We start from the raw sequence: 16438 nt of genomic DNA on the forward strand, positions 1-16438 counted from the left end.
AACTCCAGGACACTTCAATTGTCCTGGATGACCATGTGTGCAGGAAGTGCTCCATGTGCTTAAGCTCGAGCTCAGAGTTTTTGAGCTTGAGTGGCTGGAGCATCTCCAGGGTACACAGGAGGCTGAGAATTTTCTGGATCGTATATTCCAGGAGATGGTCACCCCACAGTCATCGAGAGCCCAATACAAAAAGTGTGTGGCCAACCGGTAGGATAGGAAGAGGCAGGCAGTGCAGGAATCCTCCAGGAATGTGTTGCTCATGAATCAGTTTTCAGTATTAAGGACGACGATAGCTTGATGGCATGCAGTCAGGAGCATGGTAGCGTGTGGAAAGGACTGCACAGCTAAGTGTAGGAATGCAGTGGTTATAGTCAGGCGGATAGACAGGCGCTTCTGCAACTGTTGATGTGAGTCCCGCATGGTGTGTTGTCCTTTACTCTGGCACCAGGGAGTCATCACTGAGGTCGGGGGAGAGGAACAGCCAACAGTCGTGGTCCATGAGGGAACCAATGACATATGAATGAAAAGAGTTGAGGTCCTACAGTTAGAGTTTCAAGAGCTAGGGAGGAAGTTAAAAAGCAGGACCTCAAAAGGTAGCAATCTCTAGATTATTCCCAGTGCCAATCACTAGTGAGTATAGTAATAGTAGGATAAAATAGATTAATGTGTGGCCATAAAAATGGTGTAGGATAGAGGACTTCAGATTCCTGGGGCATTCGGACCAATTCTGGGGCAGGGGGGATCTGTTAGAACACAAGAATTAGGAGCAGGAGGAGGCAATACGGCCCCTCGAGCTTGCTTCGCCAGTCACTAAGATCATGGCTGATCATTGACCTCAACTCCACTTTCCACCTGATCCCTTATCCCTCGATTTCCAAGTCTCCAAAAATCTGTCTATCTCAGCCTTGAATATACTCAATGACTCAGCATCCACAGCCCTTTGGGGGAGAGAATTCCAAAGATTCACAACCCTTTTGAGTGAAGAAATTCCTTCTCATCACAGTGTAAATGGCCGACTCCTTATCCTGAGAGGCGGATAAATCCCCTGGACCTGATGGCTAAGGAGGTGGTACTCAGTAAGATAATGGGACTAAAGGCAGCTAAATGCCCTGCACCTGATGGCATGCATCCAAGGGTCTTAAGAGAAGTAGCAGCAGGGATTGTGGATGCATTGATTGTAATTTACCCAAATTCTCTGGATTCTGGGGAGGTCCCAGGAGATTGGAAAACTGCAAATGTAACGCCCCTATTTAAAAAAAGGAAGCAGACAAAAAGCAAGAAACTATAGACCAGTTAGCCTAACATCTGTGGTTGGGAAAATATTGGAGTCCATTATTAAAGAAGCCGCAGCAGGACATTTGGAAAAGCATAATTCGGTCAGGCAGAGTCAGCATGGATTTATGAAGGGGAAGTCATGTTTGACAAATTTGCTGGAATTCTTTAAGGATATAACGAACAGGGTGGATAAAGGGGAACCAGTGGATGTGGTGTATTTGGACTTTAAGAAGGCATTTGACAAGGTGCCACATATAAGGTTACTGCACAAGATAAAAGTTCATGGGGTTGGGGGTACTATATTAGCATGGATAGAGGATTGGCTAACTAACAGAAAACAGAGAGTCTGGATAAATGGTTCATTCTCAGGTTGGCAATCAGTAACTAGTGCGGTGCCGCAGGGATCAGTGCTGGGACCCCAACTATTTACAATCTATATTAACGACTTGGAAGAAGGGACTGAGTGTAATGTAGCCAAGTTTGCTGACGATACAGAGATGGGAGGAAAAGCAATGTGGACACAATGAGGACACAAAAAATCTGCAAAAGGACATACCTACATGGACCACGATAACTGAATCTTTCCCCTCCCACTCCAAGTTCCTCTCCAGCCAAGGAGATGTCCTTAACCTTGGCAGAGGGCGGGCAACACAGCCTTCGGGATTCACGTTCTCGGCTGCAGAGAACACTATCTATCCCCCTAGCTATAATGTCCCTTACCATGACGATGTTCCTTTTTACTCCCCCAACTTGAATTGTCCCCTGTACCATGGTGCTGTGGTCAGTTTGCGCATCTTTCCTGCAGTCCTTGCTCTCGTCCACACAGGGAGTAGGAACCTCATACAGGTGCAACCTCCCAAATCCGGAGTTCCAAATACTGGAATGTTCTAAAATCCGGACGTCGTGCTGATCGGTGGCGGGGTCGTCCTAAATCCGGAAATATGTTCCGAAATCCTGACTTTTTTTTAACGGCGCCTCGCTACATAATCAGTCCATACCGATATAGCCAAATTCCTCTTGATCAAATTAAATTCATTTCAACTCAACCAGAACGCTTACACAATACTGTACAATTACTGCCCCCATTTCCCCCCCATCACCCAAAATCTTTCCCATATTGCAGCTTTCCCGATCTCAAGACGTCCAAAACTGCCCATCTTTCCTGAGGCACAGTTCCAGAAGTGTTGAGGAGCTGGTTATCGGCCAGAAACACGCGATACTGACAGTAGAAGTGAGACGGTAGTCCACCTATTTTTAACCTAATCTAGAGGTGTTTCAACTTATCAGTCCCCTATATAAAAAAAAAAGGAACTTGACTAGATAATCTAAGAGTAGACGTTCCCATCAGTGAAGTTTGCATACAAGCACTTATTGCATTCAAAGGGCTGGAAATCCATTGTTTGGTGATCACGGTATTCTTTTGGCATTTTTTTGCCAAAAATACCACGAATCACTCTGTTATTTTTTTAAAGGCCTAAGTTTTGTTAGAAAATGCGCCCAGCAGTAAAAATTGGCATTGCATGAGGATTCGCAGCAGAAACCACTGTCCTCGCCAACTTTAGTCCGAGGCTGATTACCGCTGTGATTGAGGCCTTGGGAGAGAGGAAAACATAAAAAAAAATGTAAAAAATAAATAAATCACAAAACTTTCACAAGACACTTAACTATTGAATCGCTGAAAAAGAATTAAAAAATAAAAACTTTAACTTACCTTTTTTGCAGGTCTTCATACCTACCGCTGTTATTGGGGCTGCAACGCAGGTTTTTCTCGGGTGTTTTTTTTTCCGCCCAGAATACGGGTGCGGCAAAAGTCAAAATTAAGGCAAAAGTGCTATTTTCAGTTTTGCATGCCGGCGGTCCGCTTTTCAGCGGTATTTAAAAACCGCTAGGCGCAAGGTTGGTGAATTTCCGGCCCATAGTAGCGATCGTAAGTATCCATTGTTAAATCAAAATCAATCTCCCCTTCCCAACCCTCCCCACTCCAACCTTCTTATAGTGTCATACTCAGCCCAGGAGTTTCCAGATTCAGGACTTCGGATTTTGTCTCCGAAATTCGGAAATACCCGAAACTCGGCCCAGAGGTCTCTGGGTTCTGGACATCAGATTTCTGTTCCGAAATCCGGAAAAGCCCAAAAACCGGAATGGCCTCTGTCCCGAAGTTTTCGGATTTCGGAGGTTGTACCTGTACTGGACAAGGGCTGAGGTTCCTCCAATGCTACCTTCTGGATCCGCATACCTGCCTCACACATAGTCTCACCTTCCTGTCCCTGACCATGGACCAAATTTGAATTATTTAATCTAAGGGGTGTGACTGGCTCCTGGAACACAGTGTCGAAGTTACTCTCCCCCTCCCTCCCTGATGTATCACAGTAACTGAAGCTCAAACTCCAGATCATCAACTCTGAGCCGAAGTTCCTCGAGCAGCCAACATTTACTGCAGATGTGGTCACTATGGATCACACTGGTGTCCACCAGCTCCTGCATGCTGCAGCTGTAACACATCACCTGCGCTGTCATCTGTATTGCATTTTATTTAATTAGATTTTCAAGTTTTAAAATTTCAATTATGTATAATTTTTAATCTGTAATCATGGCTCTTACTTTAAACCAATGCCCAAGTTTAGAAAAAAAGAGAGAAATAAGGAAATACTCACCAGCCAATCATTTACCTGCTTTCTTGTGACATCACACTTTGATTTTATTTTTTGCCCTTTACAGGTTCATTCGCACTGCTCCCAGCTAGCTGCTTTTATCTCCTGGCTGCTGTCTTCACAGTATTGGTAGTAGTGATCACCGCACAGTCCTTGTGTCGATGAAGTCCCATCTTCACACTGAGGACACTCTCCATTGTGTTGTGTAGCTCTATCACCGTGCTAAATGGGATAGATTCAGAACAGATCTAGCAGCTCAAAACTGGGCATCAATGAGGCACTGTGGGCCATCAGCAGCAGCAGAACTGTATTCCACCACAATCTGTAACCTCATGGCCTGGCATATCCCTCACTCTGCCATTAACATCAAGTCAGGCGACCAACCCTGGTCAGTGAGGATTGTAGAAAAGCATGCCAGGAGAAGCACGTGGCGTACCTAAAAATGAGGTGCCAACCTGGGGAGCTGCAACACAGGACTACATGAATGCTAAATGGAATTAGCATGCTATAGACAGAGCTAAGTGATCCTACAACCAATGGATCAGATAAAATTTCTGCAATCATGCCACATCTAGTCGTGAATGGTGGTGGACCATTAAACAACTGACTGGAGGAGGAGATTTCATAAACGTCCCCATCCTCAATGATGGAGCCCAGCACTCGAGTGTAGAAGACAAGGCTGAAGCATTTGCAGCCATCTTCAGCCAGAGTGCCGAGTCATACCAAGCACAAAGGAAGATGGTTGTGGTTGTTGGAGGCCAATCATCTCAGCCCCAGGTCATCGCTGCAGGAGTTCCTCTGGTAAGTGTCCGAGGCCCAACCATCTTCAGCTGCTTCATTAATGACCTTCCCTCCATCATAAGGTCTGAAGTTTGCTGATGATTGCAGTGTTCAGTTCCTCTTCGCAACTCTACAGATAACAAAGCAGTTTATACCCACATGCAGCAAGACCTGGACAACATTCAGCCTTGGGCTGATAAGTGGAAAGCAACATTCGTGCCACACATGTTCCAGGCAATGACTATCTCCAAAAATGAGTGTCTAATCATCACCCCATCAACGGTATTATCATCGCTGAATTCCCCCAACATCAACATGGGGTCACCATTGGCCAGAAACTTAACTGGATCAGCAACATAAATACTACGGCCACAAGAGGAGGTCAGAGGCTATGTATTCTGCAGTGAGTTTCTCACCTTCTGACTCCCCAAAGCCTTTCCACTTGCCTGGATGAGTGCCGCTCCAACAACACTCAAGAAGCTCAACACCATCCTGGACAAAGCAGCCCACTTGATTGGCACCCTTGCACCACCTTTAAAATATTCATTCCCTCCACCATCGGCATACTGTGGCTACAGTGTTTACCATCTACAAGATGCACTGCAGCAACTCGCCAAGGCTTCTTCGACAGCACCTCCCAAACCCACAACCTCTACCACCTAGAAGGACAAGGGCAGCAGGTGCATGGGAACACCATCACCTCCAAGTTCCCCTCCAAGTCACACACTATCATGACTTGGAAATATATCGCCATTCCTTTATAGTCGCTGGGTCAAAATCCTGGAACTCTGTCCCTAACAGCACTATGGGAGTACCTTCACCACATGGACTGCAACAGTTCACCACCACCTACTCGAGGACAATGAGGGATGGGCAATAAATGCTGACCTTGCCAGCGACGCCCACATTCTCGGAATAATTTTTTTTAAATTCCCTGTTTAAATGTCAAATGATATAACCAAATGCATGATTTCATTTTTTTTATCTTGCAGTGCAATTAAATCATTTATGAGGAATGCTTGTACCCTGCTGGGAAATGGGCTCATGTAATCAAGTCAGAAAAACTATATGAACAAAGCATTTCCATGGCATTCATGAAACTGATGCGTTACATCTGTAGTGAAAATTCACAAGGTAGGTGGACCAGGGTGGCTCTTGAAAATCATGTAATAGCCAACAAATCCCCTGGACCTGATGGCCTATATCCTAGGGTTTTAAAAGAGGCGGCTGCATTGGTTTTGATCTTCCAAAATTCCCCAGATTATAGAACGATCCCAGCAGATTGGAAGGTAGCAAATGTAACCCCACTATTCAAGAAGGGAGGGAAAGAGAAAACAGGGAACTGCAGGCCAGTGAGCCTGACATCAATCGGGAAAATACTGAAATTCATTGTTGAGGAAGTGGTATCAGGGCACTTAAAAAAACCATAACATGATTAGGCAGAGTCAACATGGGTTTATGAAAGGGAAATCGTGTTTGACAAATTTATCAGAGTTTTTTGAGGATGTAAGTAGCAGAGTAGATAAAGGGGAACCAGTGGCTGTAGTATATTTGGATTTCCAAAAGGCATTTGATAAGGTGCCACATAAAAGGTTATTGCACAAGATAAGGGATCATGGGATTGGAGATAATGTATTAGCATGGAGAGAGGATTAGTTCATGGACAGAAAACAGAGTAGGAATAAATGGGTCTTTTTCAGGTTGGCAGGCTGTTACTAGTGGGTTGCCGCAAGGATCAGTGCTGGAGCCTCAGCTATTTACAATCTATATTAATGATCTAGATGAAGGGATGGAGTGTAATGTGGAAATGTATTCTTATCTAAGCTGTATCACACTGTATTTTGTACCTTTTTTGGTATAAAACAAAATGGAGTCCTGGTCCTTCTAGAAATTTCTGCAATAGATAGTCTGTTTGCATAAACATAAGAACATAAGAATTAGGAACAGGAGTAGGCCATCTAGCTCCTCGAGCCTGCTCCGCCATTCAAAAAGATCATGGCTGATCTGGCCGTGGACTCAGCTCCACTTACCCGCCCGCTCCCCATAACCCTTTATTCCCTTATTGGTTAAAAATCTATCTATCTGTGACTTGAATACATTCAATGAGCTAGCCTCAACTGCTTCCTTGGGCAGAGAATTCCACAGATTCACAACCCTCTGGGAAAAGAAATTCCTTCTCAACTCGGTTTTAAATTGTCTCCCCCGTATTTTGAGGCTGTGCCCCTTAGTTCTAATCTCCTCGATCAGTGGAAACAACCTCTCTGCCTCTATCTTGTCTATCCCTTTCATGATTTTAAATGTTTCTATAAGATCACCCCTCATCCTTCTGAACTCCAACGAGTAAAGTCCCAGTCTACTCAATCTATCATCATAAGGTAACCCCCTCATCTCTGGAATCAGCCTAGTGAATCGTCTCTGTACCCACTCCAAGGCTAGTATATCTTTCCTTAAGTAAGGTGACCAAAACTGCACGCAGTACTCCAGGTGCGGCCTCACCAATACCCTGTACAGTTGCAGCAGGACCTCCCTGATTCTGTACTTCATCCCTCTCGCAATGAAGGCCAACATTCCATTCGCCTTCCTGATTACCTGCTGCACCTGCAAACTAACTTTTTGGGATTCGTGCATAAGGATCCCCAGGTCCCTCTACAACGCAGCATGTTGTAATTTCTACCCATTCAAATAATATTCCCTTTTACTGTTTTTTTTTCCAAGGTGGATGACCTCACATTTTCCGACATTGTATTCCATCTGCCAAACCTTAGCCCATTCGCTTAACCTATCCAAATCTCTTTGCAGCCTCTCTGTGTCCTCTACACAACCCGCTTTCCCACTAATCTTTGTGTCATCTGCAAATTTTGTTGCACGACACTCTGTCCCCTCTTCTAGGTCATCCATGTATATTGTAAACAGTTGTGGTCCCAGCACCGATCCCTGTGGCACACCGCTAACCACCGATTTCCAACCCGAAAAGGACCCATTTATCCCGACTTTCTGCTTTCTGTTAGCCAGCCAATTCTCAATCCATGCTAATACATTTCCTCTGACTCCGCGTACCTTTATCTTCTGCAGTAACCTTTTGTGTGGCACCTTATCGAATGCCTTTTGGAAATCTAAATACACCACATCCATTGGTACACCTCTATCCACCATGCTCGTTATATCCTCAAAGAATTCCAGTAAATTAGTTAAACATGATTTCCCCTTCATGAATCCATGTTGCGTCTGCTTGATTGCACTATTCCTATCTCGATGTCCCGCTATTACTTCCTTAATGATAGCTTCAAGCATTTTCCCCACTACAGATGTTAAACTAACCGGCCTATCGTTACCTGCCTTTTTACTGCCCCTTTTTTTAAACAGAGGCGTTACATTAGCTGCTTTCCAATCCGCTGGTACCTCCCCAGAGTCCAGAGAATTTTGGTAGATTATAACGAATGCATCTGCTATAACTTCCGCCATCTCTTTTAATACCCTGGGATGCATTTCATCAGGTCCAGGGGACTTGTCTACCTTGAGTCCCATTAGCCTGTCCAGCACTACCCCCCAAGTGATAGTGATTGTCTCAAGGTCCTCCCTTCCCACATTCCCGTGACCAGCAATTTTTGGCATGGTTTTTGTGTTTTCCACTGTGAAGACCGAAGGAAAATAATTGTTTAAGGTCTCAGCCATTTCCACATTTCCCATTATTAAATCCCCCTTCTCATCTTCTAAGGGACCAACATTTACTTTAGTCACTCTTTTCCGTTTTATATATCGGTAAAAGCTTTTACTATCTGTTTTTATGTTTTGCGCAAGTTTACTTTCGTAGTCTATCTTTCCTTTCTTTATTGCTTTCTTAGTCATTCTTTGCTGTCGTTTAAAATTTTCCCAATCTTCCAGTTTCCCACTTAGCTTGGCCACCTTATACGCATTTGTTTTTAATTGGATAATCTCCTTTATTTCCTTGGTTATCCACGGCTGGTTATCCCTTCTCTTACCGCCTTTCTTTTTCACTGGAATATATTTTTGTTGAGCACTATGAAAAAGCTCCTTAAAAGTCCTCCACTGTTCCTCAATTGTGCCACTGTTTAGTCTGTGTTTCCAGTCTACTTTAGCCAACTCTGCCCTCATCCCACTGCAGTCCCCTTTGTTTAAGCATAGTACGTTCGTTTGAGACACTACTTCCTCATCCTCAATCGATCGACGGTTCTGATGTGATAAGATTGGGAAAACGGTTCTTATGTGATAAGAGTTAAGGTAATGGGACCATAAGTTTTATAAGTTTTATTAGGATAAGTTAAGGACTCGATCTGTAGTGGCGTACAACGCAGACTGAGAATTGATTATTTGTTTAGATAGAGTAAGGTTATGATTTGTATACTTGCGTGAATATTGTTTGCCCTAGTTTCCTTGTTATACTGTTGTGTTCAATATCTTTGTGCAACATTGCAATTAGGGAAACAGGATGAGTCATTCGGGAAAATTGTGATTCAGGAAAGCAAGGATTGAGAAAAGAAACGGTAACTGATTGATCAACTACGGTTGGTTCGTGCAAACATCTCTCACACACCCAGACTGAGCCTGAATTAAGAGCCTTTTCAGACCACGTGACTGCCAGGAGAAGTGGGCGTAGAGAACTCGGTTGGCCGAAAGGATTGTGAGATCAGAAACTGTGGAAAATCTTAATCATCCAGAATGGGTGCCGGAGCAAGTAAAACACCACCAAAGGGCACACCAGCCTATTTTATGCTCCAGAATTGTGGTCAGTCTTCAATTGACCACCTAAGAAAATGGGTAAAGTGGACTAAGGGTGAAAACAGGCCATTTCCACCCGATGGTTCATTTAATTTAGAGAGAATAACATGTCTAGAGAAATGCCTTATAGGCAGAGACCCAGGTAGAAGAGGTAAAAAGAAAGTAAATTGGTCGGCGTTTGGAGATTGGAAAAGGGAAGCTGAGGAACGACACGAAAAGGGTCTAAGGGTTAGCAAGCAGTGTACTAGAGGGAGAAAGCAGGTGGATGAACGAGTAGAGCAGGTGAATCGCCCTAGACAGAGTAAACATCCATCTGTTATGGTCGCTAAAGAGACAAAGGCACACTCACCAAGTGCCCCTAAGGGTTGGGAAAAAGATGAGGATGAGGACTGGGACGAGAATTGGACTCCCTACAGCCATCGACCACACCCGGGGGGCACTCCAGGCCAACAAGGAGGAGACGATCCTCGGGCTGGAGCACAGGGAAATGGGGTAACACCCGCTCCCAACAATGCAGGTGTGGCTGCAGGAGAAATAGATCCGTCACAAGGAAATCAATACCATGATGGCCCTGCAGGCAGCATGCGAAGTCATAACTGTGGACAAGGGCCCAGTGCCCTGGAGCCATCATCCGCATTCCCAATAAGACTTTTCCCCAGTCCACTCCCTGACGGGGCTCCAATTCCTATTTATCGACCATGGTCACCAAGTGAGTTAAAAATAATTGTGGAGGTGGATTGGCAGATGCTAAAACCAGTATTGAAAAGGCCATAGACCAGTTAAAAGTGATCATCTTGTGCCATGAACCCAGTATATTAGATGGTCAAATTTTACTGAAAGCATGGTTAAAGGACATTAAATTTGCCGAATTAGAGACAAAATTTACAGATTTTAAACCCATCGAGAGGCTCCCAATGCAGATCCCAGCACGAAGCCAGGAGAGGGGTTCTGGGGAAGATGTTGGGAGGCCCTACATCAGGTGTTCCCAAGGAAAACGAATTGGTCCAAAATTATGGAAACTACACAAAGAAAGGAGGAGGATGTTGAGTATATAGAAAGAGTGCGAGAGATCATGAACCAATGTTCAGGCATGAAAATAGAGGAGGTAGAATCTCCCATGATCAGCGCCATGGTAAACGGGCTACGACCCAAACTCAGAGATCCCTTGAAACTAGTTTGTCTCGGATGGTGACAGGAATTGCTATCTAAGGTTGTATCTATGTTAAAGGACATACAGTAGCGAAATAGAGAATCTAAAAGCAAGGTCACTGTGTTTATGGAACAAGCAGCCCCAACAACATCCGCCCCAGTGACACCGTCCTACTGCCCTCCACAGGGTAAAGGGCGAGGCAGAGGAGGAAATTTCAGGGGAAGAGGGAGAGGAGGTGCAGGGCGAGGACAAGATGACATCTGTTACATTTGTGGCCAATCTGGACACTGGGCTAGAAATTGTCCGTCAAACCAGCCACAACCAAATTATGATTGGACTCAACAGGCTGGTAATAGACCACCTCCTCCCCCTCTATAACCCAACTCGTATGCGACTCAAATCCAGGTACATGCTAAACCTCAGACTAATTTCTCTGTTCAAAATCCATTTGGACCACAGAATCAAAAGCAATTTGGCCAACGACCAAATTGTCCACATAATGACTAATGACGCCCAATCCGCAGATCCAAGTGCTGCAAACAAACAGCTACCCGTCGTTTCGTTAAATGCCATAGGAGAACCTGAAGTAAAAATACGAATACAAGGAAGGGATATTCCATTCCTAGTGGATACTGGCGCCACCCATTCGGTCTTTTCAAGGAAGGCTACGAAGGGAATTCCCACCTCCACTAACCAAACCTCAGTGATTGGACTATCTGGACACGCACAGCAAATGTTTTTCTCCGACCTTGTCAATGTACAATTAGAAGATTACAAAGATAGTCATTCATTCCTACTGTCTAAGGAGGTTCAGTAAATCTGTGTGGACGTGACCTATTATGTAAAATGAGTGCCACTATCCTCTGTTCTCTAACCGGTATGGAAGTTCAAGTCCCCATCGATAAATGTGGCGCATATCCACTACTTCAACCCACAACACCCATATTGTATGCCTGGAAAAGTTTGGACCCTACACTAAGCAAAACCCGATCCCATTTGGTTGGTTCATATTGGTGTGTGACAAACTACCTCAAATCTCAAACCTTGGGAAATTGGCATGAAACTCTACACAGCACAGCGTATTGTGACAACACTGGATCAGATGCTACAACACACATTTTTTATCAACCATTCCTGCACCAGAAACATCAATTGATGATTGAACAAATTTTTATCGGACCTGAAGGAATAGCGACAGGGGTTGAATTATCCTCCCACAATCAGATCTTGTTAAGGGTTAAAGGGAGCATTCCACACTGCACCCTTGCGGTTGCAGGCACACATAAACCCCAGGATTTAGGACGAATGGTTAAGAGAATGCAAAGATCCCCAGTACAAGAGGAATGGCACACACTTAATGGAACTCTGGGGCAACATGAGGGGCATGGGGAGGCTATTCTGTCAAGTTGAATCGGAAAATATATTTCGATGCGATCTTAGAAGAAAAGATGCTTTCGGTCACTAGCTTCCCATTGCAACAAGGTACAGCAGAACTTCTTGCTAAGGTCCCAGAGCAACTATGGTCTACACACACTAATGAAGTAGGAAGGATGCTCACCGCACAACCATATAAGGTCGCGATCAATTCAACCGCCCCACTCCCTAAGAAGCCCCAATACCCCTTGTCTCCAGCCGCAGAACAAGGTATCGAGCCAGTCATTACGTCTCTGCTGGCACAGGGAATAATAGTTCCAACTAGAAGTCCGTGTAACACACCGATTTTTCCAGTTCAGAAGCCCAATAGTGACAAATGGAGATTTGTCCAAGACCTATGAGCCGTGAATCATTCTGTATTCCCAACTTATCCGGTGGTACCCAACCCTGCGATTATACTTACCAGTATTCCGGCAAACTCAACGTATTATACGGTGATTGATCTGTGTTCAGCATTTTTCTCAGTACCCATTCACCCAGAATCCCAATTCCTGTTTGCCTTCACGTATAAAGGACAAGACTCCCGCAGGGATTTACCGAAAGCCCTACTATCACAATGCTTAAAGAGGGATCTGGAAGATGTAATTTTAACAGCAGGTTCTACACTTGTGTAGTATGTTGATGACTTATTGCTCGACTCACCCTCCAAATTGGCCTGCGAAACAGATTCTCTTGTGTTATTAAAAGCCTTGGCCTCGAAAGGAAACAAAGTGTCAAAGGCGAAGTTACAACTTGTCTCAGAAAATGTTCGGTATCTCGGACACAAATTGGTCAGAGATTCGAGACAATTGACACAAGACCGAGTAAAAGCAAGCTGCGCTGCTCCACTACCAATAACCAAGAGAGAAATGCAACATTTCCTCGGCATGTCAGGATATTGCAGGCAATGTATTATGAGTTATTCCAAGATCGTTAGACCATTGCTAGACATGTCCATGCCCTCACTACCAGAAAAGTTGATTTGGAATGAAGTGTCCCGGAATGCTTTCCAGAATCTTAAGCAGTCCCTCACTTCAGCACCAGCCTTGGGATTACCAGATTACACTAAGACATTTAACTTATTTGTTCATCATAAGTCGGGTTTTGCACAATCTGATTTGACTCAGTTACATGGGGACAGGCAGCGACCGGTTGCGTATTTCAGTGCCTAACTAGACCCAGGATGTCTTCCTTCATTGGCAGCAGCTTATTACGCTATACAACAGGCTCACACAATAACTCTAAATCATCAAACCATTCTATACATCCCACACTCTGTTGAGATTTTACTTACTTAAATGTGCCACCAACACCTAACTTCTGCAAGAACCACTAAATATGAAGTTGAACTGTTATCAAATCCGAACCTTATCATCAAAAGATGTACTACCTTAAATCCAGCCACTCTACTCTCCATGGAAGAAGCCAACGAACCCCATTCATGTGAAATGGTAACCGAATTAGTGATTAAACCACATATCAATTTAACAGATGTACCAATGTGTAACCCTGATCTAGTGTACTATGTTGGCGGATCAGCCTTACGAAATGATAGGGGCCAACCTAGAGCGGCTTATGCAATTGTAACCCAGTTTAATGTTGTCGAAACAGCCTCTCTTCCAGAGTCCTTTCAGTCCAACAAGCCGAATTGTTTGCGTTAACTCGAGCATATATTCTGGCTGAAGGACAAACAGTTAATGTCTACACTGACTCCAGGTATGCTTTTGGGGTATCACATGACTATGGACAAATTTGGAAAATTTGCGGGTACCTGACTTCTTAAGGAACCACTATCAAAAATGCAGAACAAGTAGAAAATCTCCTGCAAGCCATTCAGTGCCCCTTGAAACTTGCCATTATCAAATGCCAAGCACATACAGGCCAGTCGAATGAGGTGACACTTGGGAACACCAGAGCTGATAATGCAGCTAAGTCAGCAGCCCTGTCAAAAGGGGGGATGCAGGTGTCATTGTTTCCACGAAGAAAAAATAATTGCTCAGATCCGCCACCCACTATTAATGATGTGCTGGCCTTTCAGACACAGGCCAGTACGGAGGAGGTGTTGACCTGGATGAAGGATCAATGTTATAAAAATCCAGAAGGAATATGGGTTCACCACGACGGTCGTGTGGTGGCGCCTAAATCCTTACTTCCATGGATTGCCTGATGTGTTCATACATTCACACATGCAGGCAAAGGGGGAATGGCAGATTATATTTTGGCAACCTGGTATGCACCAGGTATTTCGGCAATTGCAAAACAAATCTGTGAAAATTGTGTTACCTGTCAGAAAATGAATCCGGGTAAGACGGAAAAAGTAGAATCTGCCTCCCACCCAAATCCAATGGGGCCTTTTGTACATTTACAAATGGATTTTAGTGAATTACCTATGTGTATGGGATTCAAGTATGTATTAGTTATTGTAGATGTGTTCTCTAGATGGATTGAAGCCTTTCCATGTAAAAAGGCCGATGCCACTACTGTTGCTAAATGTTTGTTCAAAGAAATCATACCGCGCTTCGGAATCCCTGCTAAGCTTTCTAGTGATAACGGGTCACATTTCACGGGAACTGTTATAAGAGAAATGTGTAAAGCTTTACAGATTAATCAACGTTTTCATTGCAGTTATCATCCACAATCAGCTGGACTTGTTGAAAGATATAATGGAACGCCTAAAAATAAGCTGGCAAAATTATGCAATGACACTGGACTAAAATGGACAGAACTGCTGCCCTTAGCTTTGATGGTAATGTGATCTGCAACCAACAGAACAACAGGCCTGTCACCGCATGAGATAGTTATGGGACGTCCCCAACGACTACCTTTTACAGCACCATTTACTGCAAAACAAATAGACATCCACAAAATGGAGGAAAAGATGTTGAATTATTGTATTGCACTAACCAAATGTATTTCCAGCTTTCATTCGCAGGTAAAAGAAGCTCAAGTCAAACCAGCAGAAGGGAAATGTCATAACCTGGAGCCCGGGGAATTCGTTTACATCAAAATCTTTAAAAGAAAAAGCAGTCTACAACCAAGATTTGAAGGACCATACCAGGTCTTGCGGCGACTAATACTGCAATCAAGGTGAAGGAAAGAACCACATGGATCCATGCGTCTCTTTGCAAAAGGGCACCCGAGCAGGAGGAAGGGAAGAAGGAATCAGAGGAACATAAAAAGGAAGACTGAATAAGGAACTGTACGGACTATGGGGACTGATGGTGCTGGGCTTGACAGGATTTTGCTTTGCATTTTTGATTATACCAGGGGTACAGACACGCAAACAAAGGGAACTACAGGTAAACGTATTTATGGCGCTGAGTCATTAGTATGCTCAAGAAAGAAACTTGACTAGTTGTTGGATATGTTCCCATGTACCTGTCCACTCCGAAGGGGGTATTCCCCTAAGATCCGTCCCCTTTAACGAATCAGAGATGGTAGAATGGTTGATAGTGCAAAATAAGACAAACCTAACCAAGGTGTCAGAAACGAAGGATCTAACAGAATGGAAGTCAGCAGGGTATAAACTTACAACCTTCCAGGAATGGTACCAGCCAAATTATAATAATAACCGTCAGCCACCCTTCCTAAGTATTATTCCCGGAATAGAAAATCCTGAAGGTATAATATGCCTAGTAAGTAATGAGACTAAAGGACCAGAAATGGGATGCAGCAAGTGTTCCCAAATGACTAAATGGCAAGACACAATGAATCCCACTGATGGGCGAAAGATAGCAACCGTTAGCTGGACGATGGTCCATAACAAAGCCTCAGGTGAAGGGAGGGACAGTGAGACCACTCGAGTATGGATGGCACGAAAGAACCAGGAGCTGACGTCCTATAATTGCACCTACTTTATTTGTGGCCATAAAGCTTACCCATGGTTACCAGCCAACTGGACAGAGTCCTGTTACTTAGGATATGTGGTACCCTTTATTAGATCAACAAAGACTCTAAGGGACGCCTATGGAAGTCATAGATTTAAACGGGAGTTGACATGGCTAAATGGAATATTCAAGGTAATGATGCCACCCTATGGAATAGCATCAAACGAATGGCAGTTACGGGAACTGGCTAATTTACTCGAATCAGTAGCCAACGCAACTTCCCAAGTCTTCGAAGGGGTGAATGATGAAATGGTAGCCATTCGAACAGTGGCTCTCCAAAATCGTATGGCCTTAGATTATCTCCTAGCCAAAGAAGGAGGGACATGCGCATTAATAGGTGGAGAATGCTGTACATATATCCCGGATAAGTCAGAAGAAATCGGCAGTCTAGCTGAATACATTAGGAAAAAGGTAATAGAGTACAAACAGACAGTTGGCCAGGACGGTACCACCTTGTGGGATTGGGCATCGGGATGGTTGGGATCCCTAGGGAGATCTGTGGTACAGGGTTTGATCATATTCCTGCTGATAGTCTTTGCCCTATA

At 44.2% G+C, this 16438-nt stretch overlaps 1 protein-coding gene across 1 annotated transcript in view; it reads left to right on the forward strand.

Annotated features, from left to right (window-relative positions):
* Positions 1 to 16438, forward strand: part of soul4 (heme-binding protein soul4) — a 72389-nt gene that overhangs the window by 43007 nt on the left and 12944 nt on the right. Inside the window, 2 exon segments of the mRNA XM_070884259.1 lie at positions 5699 to 5844; positions 14543 to 14559. Coding sequence (XP_070740360.1) covers positions 5699 to 5844; positions 14543 to 14559 — 163 coding nt within the window.

This window comes from Pristiophorus japonicus, chromosome 7, assembly GCF_044704955.1.
Source record: "Pristiophorus japonicus isolate sPriJap1 chromosome 7, sPriJap1.hap1, whole genome shotgun sequence".
Lineage (NCBI taxonomy): Eukaryota > Metazoa > Chordata > Chondrichthyes > Pristiophoridae > Pristiophorus > Pristiophorus japonicus.